The 27,664-nt window shown below is 53.2% G+C and overlaps 1 protein-coding gene across 3 annotated transcripts; it reads left to right on the forward strand.

Annotated features, from left to right (window-relative positions):
* The first annotated feature begins 435 nt into the window (after positions 1-435).
* On the forward strand, positions 436-26,807 carry NECTIN2 (nectin cell adhesion molecule 2). Of its 3 annotated transcripts, XM_033128097.1 has the most exons (9): positions 436-809; positions 10,620-11,015; positions 14,797-15,093; positions 16,028-16,145; positions 16,365-16,513; positions 22,913-23,066; positions 24,821-24,884; positions 25,025-25,111; positions 25,750-26,807. In XM_033128097.1, the coding sequence occupies exons 1-9, from the start codon at positions 722-724 to the stop codon at positions 26,014-26,016; spliced, it is 1,620 nt and encodes a 539-aa protein (XP_032983988.1). In that variant the 5' UTR covers positions 436-721; the 3' UTR covers positions 26,017-26,807. The 3 variants fall into 3 exon arrangements, with proteins under 3 accessions (XP_032983988.1, XP_032983989.1, XP_032983991.1); XM_033128098.1 differs by lacking the exons at positions 22,913-23,066; positions 24,821-24,884; positions 25,025-25,111; positions 25,750-26,807 and adding an exon at positions 20,100-20,789 and having other exon boundaries at positions 439-809; XM_033128100.1 differs by lacking the exons at positions 22,913-23,066; positions 24,821-24,884; positions 25,025-25,111; positions 25,750-26,807 and adding an exon at positions 19,605-20,078 and having other exon boundaries at positions 441-809.
* Positions 26,808-27,664: the final 857 nt, after the last annotated feature.

The following is a 27,664-nucleotide window of genomic DNA, read 5'->3' on the forward strand; positions in this document are numbered from 1 at the left end:
CTAAAACCAGGCTGGACTGAGCTCCTGGAAAGCGGAACAGACTAATGGGGAAAGCTGATGGACCAGGACCCTGGGGGGCGTGGCTTTACAGGGGGCGGAGACAGCCGGAAGGTCCGAAGGGGCGTGGCAGAAACTTAGTGGCGCCTCCAGGCCAAAGGATACCCGGCGCTGTGGGGGCGCGTCCTCGAGAGCAGAGGGAGCATAGTTAGAACACTAAAGGGGAAGGGTTTGAACTCTCGAGAGAATTTTGGGGGAGGGGCGATCATAGAATCATGGGAGGGACGAATATGGAATCCTGGGGAGCGGCAGGTGTAGAATCCTGGGAGGGGGCGGGTGCAGAATGCCGGAGGGCGGGGAGTGTAGAATTCTGGGAGGGGGCGGGGCAAAAAGCTGGGCTGGACCGTCGTAGAATCACTGGGAGGGACAACAAGGAATCCCAGGAGTGGGCGGGGCCGGAGCTCAAGATCAGTCCGGCCGGTGGGGGGTCAGGGAAGGGGTGGGCCGTGTGACGTCACAAGTCTGAACGGGCGGAACGAAGAGAGGGGCCGGGGGCACGGAGCCGGGAGAGCCGAGCCCCTGAGATCAGTGCGGGAGAAACAGCTTAGCAGGAGCCGGCCAGGAGCCGGAGCCCCTCTGGCACCTGCTCGCCCGCCCAGCCGATCGGCGCACGCAGTGTGGCCCACAGGCCCCCGCCCGGGCCCACTCCCACCCCGGGCCCCCCATGGCCCGGGCCGCAGCCCTCCCGCCGTCGAGATCGTCGCCGACCCTGCCGTTGCTGCCATTGCTGCTGCTGCTGCTCCAAGAAACCGGTGAGAGACCGCAGGCATACCTCGCCCCTCGCGGACCCAACCCCTCCCCACCTTCTGAGGGCGGGTAGCCTGAGCATCTTCCCCCACTTCTCCCCTAGTTCACCGAGTCCCCGTCTTGCTCCCTTTTCCTGACTGGCGCCACCGACTCCGACCCCCACACGCCCCATTCTCTCTGAGACTCCAATCCATACCTTTGCATCCCTTTCACCCCCTACCACCCTTCTTAATCCCAATTCTCCATCCTACACCGGACTTTTGTTACCTCCTACCCCTTCCTCAGACTCTGACGCCAAAAGGGTTAAATCCGAGGCCTCACGCCTCCTCCGCACCCCGCCGTTCAGTTAACCTGGATCTGGGTTTCTGTCTTTGCTTCCTCCCTCAGTAATGGGGGATAGTCTCCCACTCCCCCCAACAGGAGGGTCACGATGATGAAGCGAGATCACCGCCCCTGGAGCCCCATTTTTCCTTTTCTCAAGCTTGGGCGTCTGAGGCCCAGGAAGAATTGAGGGCAGGGGGCCAGATGTCGAGGTTTTTGAGAGGGGCGGGGAGCTCGACTTTTCGGTCCCTTGCAGAGACGAGAATGAGAGTTGGGGTGACCTGGGGAGGGGCTTCAAGAAGCTGAGGGCTCTGACTCCTGGGTTCCAGAAAAATTAGGGGCTGGAGGCTCTGCCTCCTAGGTCCCAAGTAGAATGAAGGCTAGGGGCTATGTCTCCTGGGGTCCTGGTAGAACTGGGGGCAGGAGCTTAAATTTGTGGGTTCCAGATTAATTGTGAGCAGGAAGCTCTGTCTCCTGGGTCGCAGGTAGAATGGGAGTGTGTGCGAGAGGCCCTATATCGCGGGCTTCAGGTTTAATTGTGGGCATTGGAATGTCTCCTGAGATCCAGAATGTGGGCAGGGACCCTGTCTTTTGGGTTCTAGATATAATCGAGGGCCGAAGGTTGTCTGGAAGCTGGAGGCTCGGTCAGCTGGGTGGACGAGGAAGTGGAGTAGGAGGCCGAGTCTCGCAGGCTGGGATCTTTTCTTTATGACCCGTACGTAGGCTGGGACGTCCCTGGGGAAGTTTTCCCGGTTTCACTTTCGCCGAGCTCGGGCGGGGCGGTGCGGGCGCTCTCCTGGCTCCTGGTACCGGACTCCTGAGTTTCGGGACCTTATCTTTGCTGTAGTCGCGCCTTTGTCCTCCGAGCCACTGCGGGAGGTGGACTGGAGGAGACACCGCCCTCATCCCCCGTCCCTCCCTCTGCTTAGCCCACTAGCCCCCTCCTATTCCCCTCCCCCAACCGGGTGGGTGAGGGGCGCAGCCCTCAGGGGAGGAGGGGCTGGGAGGAAACTGGTGAAGCAGGCTCTGGCCCCGCCCCTTGCAGGTGATCCGGCTGTTTATTCCCAGCTGGAAGCTCGGGGTCCTGGGTTTCCCCAAGGATTTGGGGGAACCTGGGTCGCCCCTCTGGACTCATTTTTCCAGCATGTCTCTGAGTGGTCTCCCAGCCTTGACCCACAACTGGGTACCCTTTTCCATCCCGTCTCTCCCTTCTGTGCCAGAGTAGGGGACGTGAGGTCAGGACCTACCACCCTTGGGGGAATGCTCAGACTCCACCCCACTTTGACCCAGGTGTTGACTTGGTGCTTGATCTCATGGAAGGCTCTAGATCGCCATAGGAGACAGGTTCTTCTCCCGTTCCCGTCTTGCAGATGAGGACACAGAGGCTTCAAAAGGTCAGGATCCACAGCCAGCCTCACCCTGGGAAGCCAGACTGTAGACTGCAGAGTCTTTCCTGGCCCTGCTCTACCGGGTGGGCTCCAGAAGGTGCCTCCGTTTCCTCCTTAGTAAAACGGATCCCTCTTGGCACAGCCACTGAGAGAAGTGGGAGGTCCCACTGATCCCTTGTGAAAGCTCTTAGCACCTGGGGAGGGGGCCTTCCTGTTTCCTGACCCTTCATCCTTAGCTGCCTCTCCCTCCCTCCCTTCCCCCACCTCAGTCTCTCCCTTCTTCTCTCCCTTCCTCCTCCGCTCTCCTTGCCTCACTTTCTCTTCCCCCTTCATCTCTTCATTTCCTTCTCTCTTTCCCCCATCTCTGTCTCCATCTCCAAGCTCCGTCTCTCTTCCCTTCTCTCCATCTCTCTCTTTGCTCCCATCTCTGTTTACCTGTCTCTAGCTCCTAAACTTCCTTCTCCGTGGTGGTGTCCAGGAATGAGGGTTCACCACCTAGGCGTCCTGCTGGGCCAACTCCCTCCCCAGTCCTCCCCAGCTTTCACTGCCCACCCTGTCAGCCAGCAGCCCCACAGGAGGGTGGGAGGAGAAGGGACTGTAGGCCTGCTGTCTCTTGTCATGAGGGAAGGGGGACCGGAGCAAGGAAATGGGGAGAGAGATACTTGGAGAGGATAGAGATACAGAAATGGGGACAGAAGCCAATAGAGAGACAGGGCAGAAACAGATTTAAGGACGGGGTCAGACAGAACGGAGCTGACAGATGGGGGAAAGGATGGGGCAGAAAGACACTGGGATGGGACAGAGAATGGCAGGGGTAGGGAACTGGACAGAAACCCCAGGATAAAGGCAGGAACCGCCTAAGGAGTCTTAGAGGTTTGGCGACAGGAAGGGAGCCGAAAAGACCTTCTTCGTGACTGATGGAGGTCAGGGCACAGACGCCTCAAGGCCAGCAGTGTGCGGGGGCCACAGGGAGTGTGGACACGGGAGGGACAGGGAGTTGGGCATGACAGCCAGCTCCCCCGCTGCTGACTGGGACGCTGTTACATTTTTAATGTCCCATTGATGCAGAGAAATGAAGCAGGAGGGGGAGGAGATGAAAGGATCCAGTGAGATGGTCCAGGCAGAGAGAAAGTGTGTCAGAGATGTGGAGAGACATGGGGAGACCCAGAGGCAAGGAGATCCCAGGGTCTGAGACAGAGAGAAACAGACCCTGAAAAATGTGGACCACAAAACCTCGAGAGACCGGAGACCCGGGGAATAGATGCCAAGAGCCAGATTCCAGAGACTGGGAAACTCGGACCCAGAAACACTGAGACTGCAGATGGCGGAGATACAGAGGAGAGAATATGAGAACGGCTAAGGGATGTGGTATCTTCTTCAGCTAGTGAAATGGTCTGAAACTGATAGTGCTGGTGGATGCACAGATCTATGAATATACTAACAGCCGTTGAAACTGTTCGCTTTAAATGGACGAACTGTACGGTCTGGGAATATGTCTCAATAAAGTTGTTAGAATATGAGAGACACAGAGCAGAGACCAGGGACTCCTGGGAGACAGTTAAGAGTGACAGAGACTGTAAGAGACGCAGAGGCAGAGACCAGAGCCCCTAGGAGTTGGGGACACAGAGGGCAGATTCAGGCCTTAAGAACCAGATGTAGAGAGAGACATGAGATTGGAGAGACAGAAATGTTTAGGTGTAAACTCTGGACTGGACAGAGCAGCATGTGAGGGGTTCTGTCTGAGGGGCTCAGCCAGGAAGAGCAGTCCTAGCGATTCACCCCCAGAAATATGAGACCCCAAAAGGGAGGCCTTCAGGGTGTCAAGCCCCTGCTGAAAGGGGAGGCAGGTGCAGAAATCCAGGCCTGGCTGCCAGCGCCATATCCTGGCTGCTACTGCTGCTGCTCACTGCCCCCCCAAACCGGCTCCCGGATGTCTGCTGTGGGGGTGGGCCCAGTGATTAATGCAATTAATTAATTAACGAGGTGGCTGAGGCAGCAGCTGAGGCCAGCGCTTAAAGCACGCTAGCCTTCCAGGGCCTGCTGGAGTCCGGCCGCGCCCTGTGGGAGAGGGCAGGTCACACTGGAGCTTTATAAGTCTGGAGGGGGTGAGCCAAACCCCCAAAAGCCAGCCAGGCAGGGCTCCAGTCTCAGACCCTGGAGACCAGTCCCCAGCCCCCTCCTCTTCCAGGGTTCCATTAAGTCACTGTACCTCCTCTCTGCCTTGATCTACCCTTCCCTGGATCCCAGGGTCCCAGGCTCTGTGTCTCTGTTCCCCAAAGTTTTCCCCTGGGCTCACATGGTACACCCTACTCTGCCACTACAGGAAGCCTGCAGGCCCGGGCCAAAGGGAGAGGAAGTGTGTTTGGGGACCCAACTGACATCTCATGAAACTGTCACCAGTCTAGCTTCCCAAGGGAAGCTGAGGGAGGCCAGTGTTCCCATGGCCACTCTCCCCCACTGTGGGGCTGGCCACATCCCAGCCAAGGTCAGGGCACAGGCACCTCCCCCACCCCCGCAGCATGCTGGACACTAGGGTCCTAGCCCCAGGTCAGCCGCCCTCCTGGCCTCACTTCCCCCACCCCGCACCGTCTGAAATGCAAATCATGTGGACATCAGCCCGCCCCCTTCATCACCACCGCCTGTCAGCCTCAATGTCTTCCCAACCATTCCAACTTCTGAATGTGTTCCAGTCTGGTTCATCCTCCATCCCCACTGCCCTTACCTGGTCCAGGTGCCCTTTCTTCCCCTGGGTCTCTGCCCTACTCCATTTTGAGGGCTCTTTCTAAAGTACAAACCTAATCCTGCTCCTCCCCTGCTCATAACTCTCTGTGGCTCCCCAGTGCCCTCAGGAAAAACCCCAAGCTCGAACTCAACCTCAGCTTGTGTGATCTAGTGCACTGTTGATTTCCCATCCTCATTCATTCATTCATTCATCACATGTATGTAGCTCCTGCAGTGTGCCAGGCACTGTGCTACGCTCTGGGGGTGCTACAGGAAACAAGACACAGAAGACAAAGATCCCTGCCCCCAGTACTGGTGTTCTAGTGGGGAAGATACATCAGGTGCTAAAGGAAAGATAAAGCAGAGTCTGCGAGTTTTTATCATTAGGGTGGTAAAGACGTGAAGGAAATGAGGGAGGGAGCCGTGGGCACATGTAGGGGAAGAGTGTTCCAGGATCAGGGAACAGCAAGTGCCGAGGCCCTGAGATGGGACATGCCTGACACGTTTGAGGAACAGTGGAGAGGTCAGTGCGGCTGGAGCAGGGTGAGCCAACCAGAAAGGTTGGGAGATGAGGTCCAAATGTAAAAACTTGAGCGTTTTTTTCTGGGTAAGGAGAGAGCCACGGAAGGGCCTGAGCAGAGAGGAGTGCTTTACTATGCTGTAGCTTCTAACAGGAACCCTCTGGCTGCTTGTGGGAACAGACTGAGAGGCCACTGCCATCCTCCATGGGGGGAATGACTCAGGGGGTAGGTAACCGTGGATTAGACCAGGATGGCGGCAGTTTCAGGGTCAGATGTGGTCTGCTTGTAGATGTATTTTGAAGATGGAGCTGGCAGGATTTCTTGATGGATTGTATGTGGGGTGAGATCCTAAACCTTTTACTGAAATGGAAATGCCTAAAAAATGGACGGGTAATGCCACAGGGGCTGCTGAGCCATGCTGTTCTTTCATCCAGAATTAGAAACTTCGAATGGGAACCTGATAGCTGCAGGATCTTAGAACCGAGTGAGGGACGGGGGAGAGGTGTGTGGCTATCTGGGACAGAGTATGGGGGTGAAAAAACTACCAGAGGCGTTTGCCCCACAAGAAGCTAAAAGTAAAACAACAACAACAAAAATAATAATAAAGAAAGCAAAAGAAGCTAAAAGTGGGTTTTTTTTGTTTGTTTGTTTGTTTTTTAAGCCAACAGTGCTGAGACACCAACCGAGGTATGGGAGGGCTTCCTCCCTTAGAAGAGAAATGGAGGCATCTTGGAATCACAAGGACTTCCTTAGGACAGGAAATCTGCTTCCCAGGAGGGACCAGGGACCTAGAGAGAGGGGCGTGGGGCTCTGTGGGCCTCTGTGGGCCTCGGGCTTGACTTCCTTTGGAAAGGAATCAGGCTCCTCCTCCAATAAGCCCTCCTGGCCTCCCTCAGATGTCTTAGGCCCCTGCTCTGGGTTCTTCCCCCACCCCCTTCAGTCTTAACAGTATCCTTGATGATGACTGTTTGTGCAATATTTATCTTTGCCACCAGAATGTCAACTCCTGGAGGACCTGATTTGGCCTGGCACTTCTGTGGCACCCGCTCCCAGTACAGAGCCTGATATTCATTCAGCAGTGTTTATTGAGCACCTACTACCTGCCAGGCCCTAGTTTAGGCTCTGTGGATACTGGAGGGAATAGGACAGACAAATCCATGTCCTCAGGGGCTGACCCTCTAACACCCAGTTCCTGTTTATTGAGTCAGGATTTAGATTTGCATAGAATGGGAAAGAATGACTAGGGCGAAGGTTCTCTCAGGTTCTGCTCTCTCCCCCATCACTGAATCTCTTCAAGATCTACACTCAGTTTCAGTTTTAATTTCTGGATCTTTTTATTGACCGACACCTTTGCCAGGAACTTTTGCTATCTGATCATCCATTTTTGCCCAGCTTCGCCTTCCCTTCAGACCCCCTTGGTTTAAGCCAAGTCATTCTCCAACTAAGGGACCCACAATGGCTCCCACTTGCCTCAAGAAGAAAACCTAACTCCTTGGTCCCACCCTACTTTGTTCTCCTTAGCTCACCAGCCTGGATGTTTTTCCTCAGTGCCTTTCCCTCCTCACCCAGCTAGAAAGGTATAGAGCCTTTGGGCACCGTTGGTTGTCCCACACTCTGCCCTTGGGGGCCGGGTGGGTGAAGGGTCCTGACACCTGAGGGAGTTCCCTGAGGAATGGGGTGGCCCTGGCCCTTCCTCAGCTCACCTGTCCATCCCGTTGCCCCCCACCCCCCACCGGGCGCCCCACGTCCGTTTTTGTCTGGATTTTGACATTTAATCTCCAGACCATTCTGTGCTGCTAGTTCAATTTGAAACGATGCTGTAAGGGCCAAAAGTAAATACTAGTGAGAGCGGATTTGGACTGCAGTGGGCAGCTGACCGCCTCTGCTTGACTCAGCCGTGTTAGGCTCTATGAGGAGCTTATGGGAGAAAATCATTTCATGGAATTGTCACAGGGACCCTGCTGGGCAGCTTAAACATCCCCATTTTACAGATGGAGGAGCTTAGGCTCAGAAACAAGGTCACCCACCTGAAAAAAGCTAGAAAGAAGCCCATGGTGGTCTGCTCCAGGGTCCTGCACTCTTGAGACTCTGCAGTGTGGCCCTTGCAGAGGGGGGCAGCCCCATCTCCCAAGGTGGCACCGTTGGGTTTGAGTTGCGGGAGTATGTGGGTATTCCATGAGATTGTGTATTATCACACAATGGCCTTCACTGATAAAAGCCCCTGAGACTGTCCCCTGCCAGAGGATCGGTCAGAGAGAGCTGGGCAGCAGTTGACCCTTGAGAATGGGGGCGTGTACCCTTTGCCTTCCCTCGAGGCTGTGTGTCAAGGGCCCCTTGTAATTATACTTAGCTGGCTGTGTTTATTTGATAAGCACTGATCTCGTGTTTCCTGTGGCCCTGAGCCAAGCGCTCTACAAATATTCCTTAATGCTTATAACAACCCCTAAGAGGTGGGCATGATTATTATCCTCATTTTATAGCTGAGGAAACGGAGGCACAGAGAGGTTAAATGACTTGCCCAAGGTCATACAGCCAGCAAGTGGTAGAGCCAGGATTCGAAAATGTGCAGTCTGTACCCTCAGTCGCCATGCTGTACTGCCTGGCACAACAGAAAAATCTTTTTTATTCCAGTCTTTATTAAAAGTGGGAAAACAAAACATAAGCTGAGAAATAAAAACATATACTCACACAAAACTTGTACCCAAATGTTCACGGCAGCTTTATTCATAATTGTCCCAAAGTAGAAACAGCCCAAATGTCCATCAGCTGAATAGATAAACAAAATGTGTTCTATCCAGACAATGGAATATTATGTGGCCATGAAAAATAACAAGGTACTATCACGTGTTGCAGCATTGGACGAACCTTGAAAACATTATGCTGAGTGAAATAAGCCAGCCACAGAAGGCCATATATTTATATGAAACGTCCAGAATAGGGCAATCTATAGAGACAGAAAGTAGATTAGTGATAGCTAGGGGCTGAGAGATGGGAGCAACAGGGAGTGACTTTAATGGGTACAAGGATTTCTTTGGGGGATTATGAAAATGTCCTAAAATTGATTACAGTGCTGTTGCACAACCCTTATGAATATACAAAAGCCATTGAATTGTACACTTCTTTTTTTTTTTTTTCCAGATTTTTTTTGGGAAGGGGAACAAGACTTTATTGGGGAACAGTGTGTACTTCCAGGACTTTTTTTTCAAGTCAAGCTGTTGACCTTTCAATCTTAGTTGTGGAGGGTGCAGTTCAGCTTCAAGTTGTCCTTTCAGTCTTAGTTGTGGAGGGCGCAGCTCAGCTCCAGGTCCAGTTTCCGTTGCTAGTTGCAGGGGGCGCAGCCCACCATCCCTTGCGGGAGTCGAACCGGCAACCTTATGGTTGAGAGGATACGCTCCAACCAACTGAGCCATCCGAGAGCTCAGCGGCAGCTCAGCTCAAGGTGCCGTGTTCAATCTTAGTTGCAGGGGGCGCTGCCCACCATCCCTTGAAGGAGTCGAGGAATTGAACTGGCAACCTTGTGGTTGAGAGCCCACTGGCCCATGTGGGAATCAAACCGGCAGCCTTCGGGGTTAGGAGCATGGAGCTCTAACCGCCTGAGCCACCGGGCCGGCCCCTGAATTGTACACTTCTAATGGATGAATGGGAATTATATCTCAATAAGCCTTTTTTTAAAAAAAAAAAAAAGAAAAGAAAAGAAAAGACAAGACTGTGGGCCAGCCTGGTGGCTCAGTTGGTTGGAGCGTGGTCCTCCTAACACCGAGGTCTCAAGTTCGATTCCCACATGGGCCAGTGAGCTGCGCCCTCTACAGCTAAGATTGTGAACAACAGCTCTCCCTGGAGCGGGGCTGCTGTGAGCAGCTGGAGCTCAGAGTGAGCCGCGGTGCTGTGGAGGGCTATCCAGGGGTGGCCCGCCAGGGATGGTGAGCGCTGGCCAGCGAGAGCTGCCATGAGCTGCTGTGAGCCGCCAACCAGCGACCAGTGACCCACTGCCTCAGCGGGGGTGGGGTGGGGGGTGGGGGTGCACAAGGCTCATAAAAGCATGCGCCAGGAAGCTGTGGCTTGAAATGGAGTAGGGGGCAGGTGAAAGAAGGGGGTGAAAAACGATAGACTAAGTGGTGGCAGGTTAGCTCAGTTGGTTAGTGAGTGGTGCTGGTAGCACCAAGGCTGACGGTTCGATCCCTGTAGGGGCCACTGTGAGTGAGCTGCACCCTCAAAAAAAAGGTAGGCTAAGAGAGATGTAGGTTTTATAGAAAGATGAGGGAAAGTATATCACTGTGCAGCAAAGGATGAAGACAGTCCTCACACTTCAAATTTTTAAACATTTATTTTGTGATAGGCTTTTATTAGTTTCAGAGGATTTTTGTTTCCCTCCCAACATCTGATACTGAAAAATTTCAAACATACTGTATGAGTTGGAAGAATGACCCAGGAGCCTCCCTCCCCTTCTTGCTAGACTTGACAGTGGGTCCCATTTGGTCACATTTGCTTCGTCGCTTTTTCTGTACCTTTTTTTGTGGTTTTTTTTTGGTAAAAAAACATTTGAGAGTACGTTACAGACATGACATTTCAACCCTGCATCTTCTAAGAAAAAGGAATACTGCATAACCACAATTTCATCCTAACATCTAAGAATATTAATAGTAATTCCATAATAACATGTAACCTGATCTGGACTCATAAATGTCCCTAGTTTTCCTCAATATCTTTGCCTGCTGGCCTTTTTGGAATCTGGGACCTGGAGGAGGCTTGCTCATTGCATTATTGGCCTGCATTTCCCCGTGGAGCCCCCTCCTTATGGCTCTGCTGGGCCTGGAAGTGTCTCGGTCCTTCCCCCACCTGACTTCTCCGTTTCCTTTCTCCCCAGGAGCCCAAGATGCGCGAGTTCGCATGCCACCTGAGGTACGAGGCCGCCTGGGGGACACTGTGGAGCTGCCGTGCCACCTACTGACTCAAGGGCCTGAAGGCAATGTCTCACAGGTGACGTGGCAACGCCTGGACCCACCTAAGGAGAGCCAGAGTGTGGCCGCCTTTCACCCTTCGCATGGTCTTAGCTTCCCCAGCCCACAATTTGGCAAGGAGCGGCTGTCCTTCCTCGCCATGGGACAGAGCACCGGGCCCAAGTGGGGCCGGGGGATAGAGATGCGGGACGCCACGCTGGTCCTCCGGGGGCTGACTGTGGAGGATGAGGGCAACTACTCCTGCGAGTTTGCCACCTTCCCCCAGGGCACCAGTCGTGGGGTGACCTGGCTCAGAGCCACAGGTGAGCCGCAGTGGGATGGCAGGGAGGTGGGAGGGGCTCGGTGTGGGAGAACCCCCTTGCGGGTTTATTTCTCTCTCTGCTTTCTCCATGGTCTTCGGTCAGTTGGCAAATATTCATTAAACACCTACTGTTTGCCAGATGCTGTTCTGCAAGTTGGGGATACAGCAGGCAACAAGGCGTTCAGCAAATATATATTGAGTACCTACTGTGTGCAAGACACTATTCTAGGCTCTAGGAATAAATGGTGATTAAGACAGAGCTCCCTGCCCTCCTGGAGCTTACACTCCAATAAGGGAGTACCAGAGAGTAAATAACATAAGAAATAACATAAGAAATAAATAAAATAAGAAAAAGAAGAGTGAGTCAGGTGGTTATAGGTGCTGTGGAAGTTGGAGGGGAGCAGGTTACAGTTTAGCTAGGATGGTCTGGTGATATTTGAACAAAAAGTAGGAGGTGAGGGAGCCCTGAGGTCTATCTAAGAGAAGAGAGTTCCAGGCAGAAGGAAGAGTAAGTGCAAAGGTCCTGAAGCAGGTTGCCCCGGAATATCTGAGAAAGAACAAAGAAGTCCATGTAGCTGGAGATGCATGAATGGGGGAAAGCAGGGACAAGGTCAAGGAGATGGTGGATGGCATGGATCACAGACGGCCTCGTAGACCATGTGAGGACTTTGGCTTTTGCCCTGGGAGAACAAGAGCTACGGGAAGTTCTGAGCAGAGAAGGGTATGATCTGACTTGGGTTTTCACAGGCTCCTTCCGGCTGCAGGTATGGGGTGAGGGTAGAAGCTGGGAGATCACAGAGGATTAATTGCATAAATCCGGGTAGGAGGTAATGGCGACCAGTGGGGGAGGAGTGGGAAATATTTTAGAGGTAAAGCCAGAGAAGAATAATCAATTTACTGAACAAAGGGAACATCAGAGTGTTGTAATACTCAGAGTAAGAGACCACTGCAGTGGCCTTATTTAGGTAGAATGTTGAAGAAAAACCTCTTAGTGTAGTCCTGAAGTGTAAGAAAGAGCCACCCATGGGCACACAGCCACAAGCAGAGGAATGGATGCACAGAGGGAACACATACAAAAACTGGGAGGTGAGAGTGAACTTGGCGTGTTCCAGGAACAGAAAGGAGCCTGGGGAGGCTGGTGCCCAGGCTGGAGTGACTTTCAACAAGGCAGGAAAACCAACAGGGCCAGACTGCATGAGCCTCACAGGAGGCTGGACTTCATCCAAAGCCATCAGAAGGGTTCAAAACACACTGATCAGATTGTTAATATTATTAAAAAGATAATGGGGGGTGGTGGCATTAGACCAGGAGACAAAGGTAGATGGAAGCTGGGAGACCAGGTGGGAGAAGGCATTGGCTTGGAAGAGGCAGAAGCAGGGGGTGGTGGGTGGAAAGAAGTAGATGGAATAAAGGCCACTTTTAGGAGCTAGTAGTAGGTGCTTGTCCGTGAATTGAGGATGGTGAGGAGGGACACCCAGCCTTCTGACTCCAACAGGAGGGTGAGCAGCACAACCATTTAGTGACACGGGGCAGACTCAGGAAGGCATTTTTTCAAAGGATGCTGTTTCTTGCTAAATCTTGGCATTCCCCTGGAATCCCACCTTCCTCCAGCAATGTCCCATGTCACTCTGGACACTTTATTTTCCTCCTCTCAGCCCCAGAGAGTTTGAGATGTCTACCCTGTGCCATTTCCAGGTAAACACTTTTTTGAGGAGCTGAACCACAGTTTTGCACAACTCAAAGCACACCTCTTCTCCCCACCCCCACCCCTCTCAGACGTCTCTCTTCTTGTGTAATCATTTATTCTGTTCAAGAGATACATAGAGGGCACCTACCATGCACCAGGCGCCTCCTGGGGCAGGAGTGCAGAACAGCTAAGCCTCTGATGCGAGTGCCACTAGTGGGCGAGAGTCAGATGTCAGGAAAGCTCCCTTGAGGAAGTGAGGCCGGGATCTGGAGAAGGAGGAAGAACGAGCCAAGGAGAAGGGAGGCCTGAGGATTTCAGCACCAGGTCACCAAGACCTCTCAGTGGGTGGGAGCAGGGGCTGGGGGGCCGAATGGGGTGGAGTACCTGGAGCCATCAGAGGACAGATAGGGGGGTGACCAGGGAAGAGGTGGGGAGGCCCATCGGAGGCTGTGGCGGTCAGGAGAGAAGGAGGAAGGAGAGGAAAGGAGAGGAGGGCTATAGCACATTAAGAAGCTCAGGAGATACCCAGATGGAGAGGTCCAGAAGGCAACTAGAGATGTGAGGCAGAGTTCAGGGGACAGTCTGGTTATGCACACACATCAATAACTATGGGTTGGCATTATTATTCCTCATGGAGGTTTTTTTTGTTTTTTTAAAGATTTTATTGGGGAAGGGGAACAGGACTTTATTGGGGAACAGTGTGTACTTCCAGGACTTTTTTCCAAGTCAAGTTGTTGTCATTTCAATCTTAGTTGTGGAGGGTGCCGTTCAGCTTCAAGTTGTTGTCCTTTCAGTCTTAGTTGTGGAGGGCGCAGCTCAGCTCCAGGTCCAGTTGCCGTTGCTAGTTGCAGGGGGTGCAGCCCACCATCCCTTGCGGGACTCGAGGAATTGCACTGGCAACCTTGTGGTTGAGAGCCCACTGGCCCATGTGGGAATCGAACCGGCAGCCTTCGGAGTTAGGAGCATGGAGCTCTAACCGCCTGAGCCACCGCCAGGCCCAGTTTTTTTTTTTTTTTAAAGATTTATTGGGAAAGGGGACCAGGACTTTATTGGGGAACAGTGTGTACTTCCGAGACTTTTCCAAGTCAAGGTGTTGTCCTTTCAATCTTAGTTGTGGAGGGTGCAGCTCAGCTCCAGGTCCAGTTGCCATTTTTAGTTGCAGTGGGCGCAGCCCACCATCCCTTGCGGGAGTTGAGGAGTCGAAGAGTCGAACCGGCAACCTTGTGGTTGAGAGGATGCGCTCCAACCAACTGAGCCATCTGGGAGCTCAGCAGCAGCTCAGCTCAAGGTGCCGTGTTCAATCTTAGTTGCGGGGTGGGGCGGGGGGGGGTCACAGCCCACCTTCCCTTGCGGGAGTTGAGGAATTGAAGAGTCCATCCGGCAACCTTGTGGTTGAGAACCTGCGCTCCAACCAACTGAGCCATCTATCTGGCACTGGCCCGTGTTGGAATTGAACCAGCAGCCTTTGGCGTTAGGAGCGTGGAGCTCCAACTACCTGAGCCGCCGGGCCGGCTGTATTCCCCGTGGAGGTTTTTATTCCTCCTAATATTTTTCCATGTTTTCCAGGAGGATAGGTGAAAAAGGCAAAAAATTATGAGCTTTGGACATCTTCATTGCCTTTTTCTCACTCTGCCACCACAATCTAATGGTGATTATAGGAAAAGAAGTAGGAAACTTTTCAGCTGACCCTCTGAACCACATTATTCTGCTTTGGCTTTTCTTTTTAAATCTCAGCCTCTGCCAGGTTTTTGGACACTGTCTCTGCTTTTCTAGCAGAGCAGAATAGATAATATAATAACTAACACTTAGGTAGCACAGTGAGTGTCAGGTACTATCCAAAGGGCTTTACATATCAATTTATTTAATCCATACCACAATTCTATGGGGTGGGTACTTTTATTATTACCACTTTACAAAAGAGGAAACTGAGTGATGGAGTTGGGAAATGACTTGCCCAAAGCCATGCAGCTGCTGAGCAGCAGAACTGGGATTTGAACCCAGGCAGTTGGCACTTCACTGCTCGGCCCCTCTGCTGAGGTGTTTGTTGAACGACTGCAGGTGAAGAGTGACGCACGCCCTCTGTTCTTCTCCCCAGCCCAGCCCCAGAACCATGCTGAAACGCAGGAGGTCATACTCAGCCAGGAGCTTGTGCCTGTGGCCCGCTGCGTCTCCACGGGCGGACGCCCACCTGCTCAAATCTCTTGGTTCTCGCCCCTGGATGGGAAGGCCCAAGAGAGCCAGGTGCCAGGGCCCCAGCCGGGCACAGTCACTGTCACCAGCCGCTATACCTTGGTACCCTCAAGCCAAGCAGATGGTGTCAAGATCACCTGCAAAGTGGAGCACGAGACCTTTGAGCAGCCAGACCTGCTGCCAGTCACCCTCTCTGTGCGCTGTGAGTGCGTCAGGGTGTGACTGCACCCCCAATGCTGTCTCAACTGCCCCTGAGTGATGTCTGCCTTGGCCCTCGGCGCTGCTTTCCTGCACACTGCACACTGTCTACACTTCTACACTGGCTCCCCAGGCAACAGCCACACACTGCCCTCGTTGTCTACACTGGGCTTCGCTAGGCGCTCTCCCTGCTGCCACAGTCAGTGGGAAACACTGCTCCCAACTGCTCCCTCACTGGCTGTGTCAGCAGTAGGTCTGGGTCTACACTGGCCAACCCAACATTGTCTACACATACACACACACACACCCATTCACACTGTCTAAATGGGTGTCCCTGGCCACAATCTATATTGACTCTTCTGGGGTCTCTATGCCAACTCCTGCTCCCCAAAATAATTCCCGTCATCCCCACAGGGCCCTGTTAATACTGACCCTTCTAAGACGTTCTATGCTAGCTCTTCCAAACACTGCCCACGCCGACACCCCCTAATATTAACCATAGAAGCTCCCCCGACACTCTTCCCACAGGCCCTGCCAAATAGTGACTTTGCCAGCTATTTCAGTCACCTTCCAAACATAACCCGTACCCCATCTCAGCATTTTCTACACTGCTCCCCAGGCAGTGTCTTCAGTTAAACATTTAACAAGATTTAATCAGCTTCCCTTATCTACCCTGGGCCTGTTAGAAATAACACACATTGTCTATAGTGGCTCCCTCCGGCACTGCCTGCACTGAACACTAACTTCCGCAAAGTGATCTGAGTGGCATCTGGGGACAGTGTCTACTGCAGACACAGCCCAGATGAATTTGCTCCTGGCAGTTTCCACGGGTCCTCCTGCCAACCCACCCCGTTTCTATAGCATTCCCACCTATCTGCTTACCTATCACCTGCTTTGGGATTCTCCTGTCTCTGAGCCAGTCCCCCCATTTCCTCCAGATCCCCCCGAGGTCTCCATCTCTGGCTACGATGACAACTGGTACCTCGGCCGTAGTGAGGCCACTCTGAGCTGTGACGTCCGCAGCAACCCAGAGCCCACAGGCTATGAGTGGAGCACGTGAGTCCTGGGTGGACCTGGCCTCCTGGGTCTGAGGGAGGAGGGGCTGGGGCCCTGAACCGTGAGTCCGCCAGAAGGAGGGAGCTGGCGGTTTGGGGGCCCAAGCAGTAAGTTTTAGGTCCCTGGAGCTTGGCTCCTGAGGGCTGTGTCCTCGGGGAGCAGGACTATGCTCCGCTGTGGACCCTGCCGTCCCCCTCACACGACGCCCACATCCTCCAGGACTTTGGGCGTCTTACCAGCTTCAGCAATAGCCCAGGGCCCCCAGCTCATCATCCACTCGGTGGACAGGCTGGTCAACACCACCTTCATCTGCACCGTCACCAACGCTGTGGGCACAGGCCGTGCCGAGCAGGTGGTCCTCGTTCGCGGTGAGCGGGTCTTGGGGGTGGCGTGTGATGACTGGGTCTGCTCCCCACGTGTTCCTCCCCTCTGGTTCTGGGGCTGCATTGGGGGAGGCTGTGCCGCCGGCTGGGGGAGGGATTCAGACCCGCCTCGCTGATAGGAGAGGAGGGCGGTGTGGCTTTTCTCTCTTGTCCCCAGGTAGGATCGGGATTGGGGTGACAGGGCAGGTATTGACAGAGGAGTTAGGAGGTTGAAGACTGTGCTGGGGGCTTCCTACAAAGGAGACGCCTGGGAAGGGTCTGATTCAGGAAGAGATGCAGGGACGTTGCCCTGAGCTCCAGCCAATGGGACACACCCACAGAATCACACAGTTAATCGTGAGAGAGACACGTCTCTGACAGCTAGACAGAAACTAATTGTGTAAGAAACAAAGATTTCTTAACAGTGAGTGCTGGCCAGTACCATCGAGAAGCCAGTTTTAGTTTAGTGCATGTGGAACGTTTGTGGTTCTGGAGTTGGTACTTTGGAAATGGTGACTGATGGCAAAATGTGTCTGTTCTCCGAGTCTCCCTGATCTTAACTCAGAGACACAGATAGGCCCCAAGACATGTAGCCGGAGGGAAAAAGAATGAAGGCAAACTCAGCCTGTGCACTGATGGAAATGGGGTCAGATCACAATTGTAGAGCCGCACGCCTCGAGGGAAGCAGGGACTGTTACAGGGCCCTGTGCCCTCAAATTCAAACACTGATCCTGTGCTGGGAGCAGAGTCCCCTTCATGTCATGCAGCCAGCGGGACCTGCATGACAGACACACCCTGTGCTTCCAGATGTGTCAGAATCAAAACACTCACCCATAATGTAAACCCATTCTCACCACGACACACACCCCCCGAGAGGACAGCCAAGACACTGAACAAAGCCAGACAACAGCCAGAGCCCGCGAGATGCCACACATACCTAGGAAGAGCCATTCTGGGAAACATCCTCCCAGTGTGACTGCCACACGCCTGTGAAAACACACAACACTGGGGACAGTGGCCTGGGCCCCCTTAGAAACGTGACCACAGACAAATGCAGACAGGTGTGAAGACAGACATCACACACACACACACACACACACACACACACCTAGAAAGATATCCAAGTGACAACAGACCCTGTTTCAGGAATTCAGACACTCGCGAGCGAGATATGATGGTCCTACCCAGAGAGACAGCTGGCCTACCCTCAGCACGTTGTCATGCTCAGGTACACAAACGCACACCTGAAGGGAGATACTGTCACACAGACACGCTGGAAGGAACAAGGATGGCAGACAGCACAATTCATACATGAAAACACTGTCACTCATACACATGCTGAGAAAGAAACCCCACAGTCGTCTGAAGGTGCACACACTCAGAAACTCTCCAGAAACCCCGTTACAGAGATTCTCTTTCAACAAACCATCATCTGACAAATATTTGTGGAGGTTTCCTCTTGGCCAGGCTTTGCCCTTGATGTTGGGAATACAGTGACGAACGAGAGGCCCTGCCCTTGAAGGCACACCCAGAGGAGGTCAGCTCCACCCACCCAACAAGGCACCCAACTGGAAATACACCACTGAACCTCTACCCCAGAAACACACCCGAGAAACGGGTCCCCACCCACACTGGGTCAGTAGGCACCTCCAAGGGGTGCCTACACAGATGTAGTCACACTGAAGAGGAATACACAGCCATGAACACATGCCTCCCCTCCCCCAAATAAGCCACACAGAAACCCCAGGATTGTCCACCGCTGGGAATATGCCAGCTTCAGAGTTCGGCCCTTTTGGCGGTATTCACCCAATCAAACACACACTCGGCGGCCCATCACACACCAGGGGCAGGAGGAGTGCACACAGAATCACACCCCCAGAGAGAGACAGCGCTAAGGAAAGACCCCTTCCTTCCTGACTATCCCCTCCCAAAGTTAACCACAGGTACAGGGTGATAGGATGGACCTACACAGAGGTACTGTCACAGAGAACACACCCAGATACCCAGAGAGACAGCTGGCCTGCCCTCAGCACATTGTCACGCTCAGGGACACACACACACCTGAAGGGAGACACACACCTTCAGGTGGATGCCAAGAGAAATGGGGACACCGAGCACCCTAGAAGTTCAGACCCAGACAGTGAGTGTGCCAACAGATAGCCTCACCCGGAGAGAAAACCCAGCTCTTGGCAGAGTCACTCCCCGAGGGGGTCAGGGGAACCACATTCTCAAGTGCACGCAGACCCAGGTAGTCACACACAGTGTGGGGCTCACGCCAGTGCAAACATGGGTACCCAGGCCACACCGCAGGCTAGACATCACTTCAGGGAGACTTCGGAGAACTTTCAACCCACAGACACATGAACACTCACCCACTGTCTCCAAAGTACCACCCCCCGAAACAGACAAACATTCCAACGCACTGAAGCTGGTTTCCAGGCATTCCGGACAAAGTCCACTTCATGCTTCCACCCAGTGTCCCGGGAGAGACAGACGAGTATATATTCCCTTACAATATGACTTACCCTTCACACTTGAGGCACACTTTTTCATTCGGTGTTTCATTACTGCTGCTTGCGAGTCACTAAACGGATGACAGCCTATGGGTCTTGACCCCCTTTTTGAAAACTCCCAGCAATCGATGTCCTCTGGAGCCTGGGTGCTCGCTCCTCCTTGTGTGCAGAGGTGCAGGGAGGGGAAGGCTAGGTGTAAGTGGCTCCCCAGTCTCCCTGTGGGCCCTAAATGCAGAAGGTGGGGAGGTGTGTGTGTGACATGGTTCCCATTGCAACGTGTCTGTCCCTTGTGCGAGCCCCTCCTTCATTCTTACACCTCCCTCCTGAGCCCTCCGGACAAAGTCCACTTCACGAGGACGGGCTTCCTTCTCCACCTACCGCAGACCCCTCCTCTCCCACCAGTTCAGCCATTGCAGGGAACACTTGAGGGAGAAGGGACAGTAGGCTTTGTGAGCCCCATTTTCCACTCTGGGGACAAGTGGTCCAGTCAAGAAGAAGGCCATGCCACCTGGACCAGGTGCTCCCAGCGCTCCGAGGGAGGAGCTCTCAGGAAGCCCCTCATCCTTCTGTCCCCCTTCTCTCAGGTGCCCAAAAGCTTTGGAATCAAACAGCCACACGCTCACCCCCAGGGGGTTGCAACCTCACATGCTTACTGGGTCCTGGCAAGTGACCTGGTGGCCAAGTGCGGAACTCCGTTCCCTTTCAAGTCACCAGCCTTCACTCAGCTACAGGTTACCACCCGGTGCAGATGCGAGTTTGGTGTTGCAAGATCTGATCTTTTTCCCCCCAAATAAAATCTGGAATTTTCCGTGAAATCACCTGGTTTTTGAAGTGTTGGCTCGCAAGTTTAATCACACTGTGCGGGTGTAAGGAAACCCATCTGGGGGCCACCAGCTGGCAACCCTCCATGTATACAGCGCCCAACCTGTAGCAAAGAGTGAGTGGGTTCTCCCTCCTGCCCCGCTCCGTGCTGCCCAGTCATCTCCCTAATTCCTGTCACTGACCCCGCTATGTCCCCACAGATGTATCCTCTTGACCTCGTGTCTCCCTTTCTCTCACCCCTCCTTCTCTCTCCTCAGACACCCCCCGGGCCTCGCCCCGAGACGCAGGTCCAATGGTGTGGGGGGCCGTGGGGGGGACACTGCTGGTGCTGCTGCTTCTGGCTGGGGGGTCCTTGGCCTTCATCCTGCTGAGGGTGAGGAGGAGGAGGAAGAGCCCTGGAGGAGGAGGAGGAGGAGACGGCGGGGGAGGATCCTATGATCCGAAAACTCAGGTGTTTGGGAATGGGGGCCCTGTCTTCTGGACGACGACAGCCGCTGGGCCCCTGGGGCCAGATGGCAAGAATGCAGAGGAGGGCTACGAGGAAGAGGAGGAGAAGGCAGAGAAAGGCCTCATGTTGCCTCCGTCGCCTGCACTCGAGGACGACATGGAGTCCCAGCTGGACGGCTCACTCATCTCCCGGCGGGCGGTTTACGTGTGATCTCCAAGACAGACAGAAAGACAGACAGAGCCACCGGTGCCAGCCAAGGGTTCCAGACTGGTTGGACTCGTTTGTCTGGAAGATACTGGAGCTCGAATGCTACCTCCCACTTTCCTGGGATTCAGAGGGAGGTGGAATATGACACACTGGACTTGTGTCTACAGGGCTGCATGGGGGAGAGGACGGGGGACCCACAGAGGACCCCCCCAGAGACTTGTTTTTGGCTCTGGCCTGCCCCAGCCCCCGCTCTATGACACTCAGGAGTTAATAAACACCTTGGAGGAAAATATCGGGGGTGTCTTGTAATACATCGGACCCCCTCCTTGGGGGGTGGACCAGGGACTGCTAAGTCCCACGGGGTGGGAAGAGCTGAACCAGACCCCAGGGAATGGGAGCCTGTTGGAGCTAGACTTGGGGGTATGGGGGGCTCTGACTATTTGGGTCCTTGAAAGACAACCTTGGATGCTGAGAGCCCCGAGGACAGTGGAACTAGGAACTAGGCTTAGAGGCTGGGGTGCTTGGACTCAAAGGTTCTAGGACCAAAGCTGCCTTCCCAGGTGCAGTGGCCAGACCAGTGAGTGGGAGGCCTGCCTTTGAGAGAGCAGGGTGGGGGTTCTGGATTCCTGGACCCTCGCAGGGGTGCTATGGTCTGATCCTCTAGAGGCTGCTCAGACCCAACCCCCACTCAAAGTGGCTGAGGATCTGGGCAGGGAGGGCTGCCCCCTGCATTCTCTGCCCGAGGGTGCAGGGCAGACGGGAACAGTGAGGACCCAGGAAAGTCCCCTCTCCATAGCACAGTGGCCTTTCCTAGCTTCCTTCCTCTGTCCCTGGGGGCCCAGCCAGAGGGGATTTTCAGTGATTCAGAGGGAGGAGCTGCAGCTCTGTATCCCTCCTGATCCTTCCAACCAGAAAATCTCCCCACCTCAGGCTGGGGACTGAGGTGGGAGAGTGGGAGGGGCGGGGTTAAATTCCATTCACCTCAGCTCCCCCAGAGCCCCATGGCTGCCTCTGTAAAATGAGGGTGGGAGGGTGGCCTTTGGTGGCCTTCGTCCCTGCTCCTGAGGCTGTCATGGGACTCAGTAAGGCTGAACCCAAACCCTCAGCCCCGCCCACCTGGAGGGGCTTGGTGAGTGCACTTCTAGTACCAGTTTTGATCACTTACTCCTGGGGACACAGCTGTGACTCCAGCAGACTGAGCCCTGCCCTCCCCACGTGCAGTCAGTAAGGACGACAGGAATAATAGTCAATTTAAGATGACCTGGTATGGGCTGTGAGGCAGTTGCTTTATTCTCTCACGCTCAAGCCCTCCCCCAAGGACGCCAGGCTGTGGAACAGGATGTTGTGGCAATCGGACAGTCCAGGGATCTAGACGTGGTTCCTCTGGGGGACTTTATCTCCTTATCTGCAAAGTGGGCTTGATGAAAGAGGGAAGGCTGTGGGTGGCGTTTTTGCACACGAGGTATTTCCTCTGGTTTATTGTCTGGACCACCTCTTCCAGTCCCCTGCCCCTCCTCCCGCCATGGGAGGGTGGGAATTTTGTCAGTCTGGCATACGTTAGGTCCTGCACACTCATGCTGGCCCCTCCTTACACACCTAGCAAACACCATCTGTGTGCCAGACCTGGCCCTTAGAGCTCACAGTCTAGTGTGGAAATTGGCACGTAAACAGGTAATTGCTCCAATAACAACTTTAGGAAGTGGGAAGTGCTACACAGGAGAGGCCAGGGGGCCATGAGCTTCTCCCAAGCCCATTTCCTGTTAGGTTGGAGGAGCTCTGATCCTACAACGGAGGTTGATCCTACAATGGAGGTTGGGTGACTCCATTCCCTGTAATAAATTGAGTGGGTCTGACCCTAACCCCAGAGTCCCTCTCAATTCCCTGCCTTTTAGCTCCACCCCACCACTGCCTCCCCTCATCATTCTGCTCTGGCCACATGGTCTCCTTGCTAGTGCTTAAAAACAGGAGGCTTCCTCAGGGCCTTTGCACTGGCTGTCGCCTCTGCCTGGAATGCTCTCATATTCTTATGGCTCACCCTTTACAGCTCCTTTGGGTCTTTGCTCAAATGTCAGCTTGCAAAAAGTGTCTGTCTACCTGCTCTGTCACTTCTTATCACCTTCCCGCTATGTAGTTTTATCCTACATTACTTACTGCCACCTGGCATATTAGCTATCGTATTTGTTTCTGTACTGTTGGGTCTCCCTGCCCAACTAGAATGTACGTTCCAAGGGGGTAGAGACTTTTGTAGGTGTTGTCCGCCACTATCCCACAAGAAAGGCTCAGCTGAGTGTAACAATGTCCCCCACCCTTGGGAGAGGCGGTAGGCAGGTAGGTGGTGACTTGGGGAGGGAGGCTAGGAACAAGGAGCTGTGGCTTGCTCCAGGAGACCCCTTTACACTGTCCCTCTTCTTGCAGAGACCCCCAACACAGCAGGCGCGGGGGCCACGGGCGGCATCATCGGGGCCATCATCGCGGCCATCATAGCTACCGCGGTGGCCGCCACAGGCATCCTCATCTGCCGGCAGCAGCGGAAGGAGCAGAGGCTGCAGGGGGCAGAGGAGGAGGATGAGTGAGTGATGGGCCCTAAGAAGTGGGGAGGGGAAGGGTCCCAGAACTGGGGAACCCCGGGGTGGGAAGTGAAAGTGAGAGAAAAATCATCTGTCTGTAGTGGCTGTGTGAAACAGACCCAAAATAACTAGGACTTAAGTAGGGTGGAGAGGAGAGTTTATTTCTGTCTCCATAAGTGTGGGTGTGACAGTTCTGCTCTGTGACGTCATCAGAACCCATGCTCCTGCTATCTTCTTGCTCCACCTTTGTGGCCTTTGCTCACATTTCAAGATCGGTCTCCACTCTTCTATCATTGTCTGTGTATTTGACAACCAGACAAATACACAGCCTCAAAGCCCCCAAGCCAGTGGGGAAGGGAAATGGAAATAGCACTTGTTCTCACTTCCCGTTGGCCAGAACCTATTCACATAACCACGCCAGCTGCAGGAGATGCTGGAAATGTAGTCTTTTTTCTGAGTGGTCATGTGATCAGCTAAAATCTGTATTAGTATGAGAAAGAAGGGGCCTGGATATTGGGGGAAACTAGCCACACCTTTCTGTAGAGTACTTATTACTCACCAGACATGGCGAGATACATTATACATGTGTGAACTCAGTGCCGCACATCCAATTCATTGATTCAACAAGTACTCAGAAAGTACCCACGCAGGGCCAGGCCCTGGAGGTTAGGAATGCAATGAGGAGACAAACATTTTTAAAGTATCCACACACATAAATACATCATAGAAACATAAATTCTCACAGGGAGCTAAATGATAACCATTTTTGAAAGAGGAAACAGGTTCAGAGAGCTAAAATCACTTGCTGAAATTCATCCAGCAAGTAAGTGTTTGGGGGACAACATGGTTCTGAAATAACACTACCTAGTGTGTGTGTGTGGGTGGGGGGGACACTTGTTAAAAATGCATATTCCTGGGCTTAACACCAAACCTACTAAATCAGAACTTTTACGAGAAGGGCTTGGAGTCTGTATTTATGACAAGCTCCCCCAAGTCATTCTGATGCACAAGAAAGTATACGAACCATGTCTTAAACACCTAGTCAGTGCAAAACAACTTGCTATTGGATCGCCTTTCCTATACCTAGTCCAGTGCTGAGACCCAGTGGTGCCTGAGATCGCCCTGGTCCTGTCCTCCTGGGGTTCACAGTCTAGAGGAGAAAGACCATCCCCAGTGATGGTCCAGCATGGCCAGGGATGGGGTAGGGAACCTGAGTGAGGCCAGAGCGTCATGGAAGGCTTCCTGGAAGAGGGGATATCTGAATTGGGGATTAAAGGCATAGTAAGCACCCATCATTACTGTGGTCTGTGGGTATGTAGAATAAGGGAACTTAACACAGTTTGGGGGACAGGAAAGCATTTCATTCATTTATTCATTCATTCTTTTAACAAATGTTTACTGAATTCCTCATAGTGAGAATACCATGTTTAACAAAGAGCTCATTTTCTCCCTGACTCTGCTCACTCTGGGGTGATCACTGAATGACATCAGACATAACATTTCAAATACAAATTCAGTTAAGTGCAGGAAGATACAGCTAGATGTGACCATACAACGGGAGTTCCTGATCCTCATGGAGAATCAGGGAGGCTTCTTGGAAGAAGAAAATTCATGGAATGAGTAGGAGTTAGCCAGGCAAGGTGGATGGGACCAGTGGAAAGGGAGACCAGGCAGAGGGATGAGCATGCGCAATGGCCCTGGGGGAGAAGGGCTTCTTGGGTCTGAGCCTCCACCTGATCTACCTCCTACCCTACAGCCTGGAGGGGCCTCCTTCATACAAGCCGCCGACCCCAAAGGCAAAGATGAAGGAGCCAGAGATGGTGAGCACCTCCCCTAGAGCCCAGGCCACCCCCACCTCCACCCCCACCTTTCCCCACTGAGGCCAGGCTGGGAGGAGGGGCTGGGGGGAAGAGGCTGGCTGTGCAAGGGTCCTTACCTGCCTGTCCCCCTCCAATTGCAGCCCTCCCAGCTCTTCACTCTGGGGGCCTCGGAGCACAGCCCACTCAAGACCCCCTACTTCGATGCTGGCGTCTCATGCGCTGAGCAGGTAGGAGCTGGGGGGCGGGGGGAAGACAAGGGTGGGTTCAGGGTCTGGGTTTAAGGGCTGGGGTCAGAAGAGGTCAAGGACTAAAGGTCACAACTCAAGTTCAGGGCTGTCTCTCTGGTCAGAGCCTTGGGCATCGAGATGTGTTTAGAATTCAGTGGGGGAGGTTATAATTGAAAAAGTCCAAGGACACGAGGTTAGAGATTAGTCATTCGGTCAACAAAGACTAAACATCTGCATTGGCCAGATATTGTGGGACAAGACAACCACTCCCCTCAGCGGTCTACTGGAGGTCAGGGGTCAGATACTGAGTTTGAGACAAGTTTAAGGGGCTGTTTCAGGCTTAAGGTTAAGTAATTGAGGTCACGATTGAAGTCAAAGTTCATGGGGAAAGACTTGGGGTCAGGAATCAAAAGACAAAGTAGAGACCCAGCACTGATAGGGTGAGGTCCGTGTTCGGCCTTTGAGTTAGGGACGAGCCATACGACTGTCCCAGTGCAATACTGACCCCGGTAACAAGGGGTGAGGTCAGGTCTGGTTGACATGGGGAGATGGTCAGGATTTTGGGGTCAGAGGCAAATTGAGATTCTGCGTCACGCCCAGGAGGTGACCTTGGGCTCCTATTCCCTCCCCGCTCCCAGGAAATGCCTCGGTACCATGAATTGCCCACCTTGGAAGAGCGGTCAGGGCCCCTGCTCCTGGGGGCCACGAGCCTGGGGTCCCCCATCCTTGTGCCTCCAAGGCTGCCTGTTATGGAGAGGCTTTCCCTAGACCTAGAGGATGAGGAAGAGGAGGAGGAAGACTACTTGGACAAGAACAACCCCATCTACGACGCCCTGTCCTACTCTAGTCCCTCCGATTCCTACCAGGGCAAAGGTTTTGTCATGTCCCGGGCCATGTATGTGTGACCTGCCATGGCTCTGGCCTCTAGCCGCTCACTCTTTGATCCCTCAACTTTCTGCCAGGATTTAGTGCCTCCTGACCTCTGGCCAGGCCACTATCAGTTAACACACACCTCTAACCTGTGCTTCTACCTTGGTGGCTCCACTATGACCTCTACCCATGATCTCTGACCCAGAGAAATTGGCCATGGCAATGGAAACTGGTAACCTTATCTCTTGGGGTGGGGGGATATGTATCTGCACCATCTCTGACCCAAAGACTGACTTTAGTTCATACCTCTCATGGCCCACCATCTCCAGTCTCCCCCCAAATTCCAAAGAAGACCCCAGACCTCTGATTTGTCCTCAGGCAGTAAACTCCCAATAGCTCTTCTGGGTTGGACTCTGGAGGCACCCCGCTGCTCAGACCTGAGCCCTCTAGGCAGCAGAGCCCCACTTGCCCCCTCTCCACCCTGACTTTTCCCCAAAGGCAGGAGGGAGAGGATTCCCCAGCCCAAGGCAGAGCTTCCCCATCTCCCTCCTGCAGGCAGGAGTCTCAGGGTCCAGACCCTTCCCTGAGTCCCCATTTCCCAATTCCTGGAATTAAGTTCCAGCCCAGGGCTAGATGGGGGAGCATCATGCAGAGTGCGCTTCGTGGGCCCCAGCCTTGAAAGAAGAAATTGCCTGTTACTCTGAAGACTACTTAAGTCCTTATACTCCTGCTCAGTGGGATGGGACGCGAACATCTCCCTGCAGAGGAAAGTGGGTCATCTGGCTTGGGGGTGGGGGATCTAATACTGTTTTGTAATATGGCATTTCCTACAAAATATAAATTTATACTTTGACTAGGTCCCAACTTGTGTTTTCTGTGGGATGTGAAGGGGATGGGGGTGGAACATGATGGGTGATGAATAGCGGTCCCAGGGCTTGAATCAGTAGGAGTCAAGATGGGTTACAGACAAAAACAAAAAAGCCAAAGACATGAAAAAAATAATTCCGTGAGAGGATACTGAGCAAAAATATACATACCAAAAGTGTAATGATGGGTAATGGAGATGGGGAGGAGTCCACAGTGTGGTTGTTAATGAAAAGGAATCAGTGCAACAGCATCTAATGGGTAATGAACAGAAATAAACGCAACATATTGCATTGTTTTCTACACCTGAAACTTAAAAAGAAAAAAGTACTACGGAAAATAAATAAACGGAACAAACACAGAAATGGTAGTAATTAAGCACAAAGGGCTCAGGTTTAATGGATAGATGGCAAGTCGGAATAGGCCAAAGGCAAAATTATGGATAATGTAATAGGAGCTCAGGACATGATGGATTATGGATCTGAATGAATAAGAGGCAGAGTGATGAATAATGGACAAATAGGGGCCGCAGGCCTGATGGGTAATGGACCCAAAACATTATGGTTAATGAAAGAAGGGCTAGAAGAACGACAGAAGTTAACAGGCAGAGATGGGCTACAGGCAGTAGTATAGAAATAAACCTGAAATGAATGGGGCGGAGGCATGCTGGGTAATGGGAGAGGAATGAATGGGCCAAAGATAGATGCTGCAGTGACGCAGGTCGGGAGTGTGGGGAAGGGCAGGCAGAAGGCATGATGGGTAACGAGAGGAGTGGGTTTATGGCAATTGTAGCGTTAAACAGGTAAAGGGCATTGTGGG

This window comes from Rhinolophus ferrumequinum, chromosome 15 (genome assembly GCF_004115265.2).
Source record: "Rhinolophus ferrumequinum isolate MPI-CBG mRhiFer1 chromosome 15, mRhiFer1_v1.p, whole genome shotgun sequence".
Classification (NCBI taxonomy): Eukaryota; Metazoa; Chordata; class Mammalia; order Chiroptera; family Rhinolophidae; genus Rhinolophus; species Rhinolophus ferrumequinum.

Coding starts and splice junctions, on each gene's coding strand:
- NECTIN2 (XM_033128097.1), top strand. CDS start 722: ATGGCCCGGGCCGCAGCCCTCCCGCCGTCGAGATCGTCGCCGACCCTG. Junction 11,016..14,796: donor GACCTGGCTCAGAGCCACAG/GTGAGCCGCAGT, acceptor TCTTCTCCCCAG/CCCAGCCCCAGAACCATGCT. Junction 25,112..25,749: donor GCGTCTCATGCGCTGAGCAG/GTAGGAGCTGGG, acceptor CCCCGCTCCCAG/GAAATGCCTCGGTACCATGA.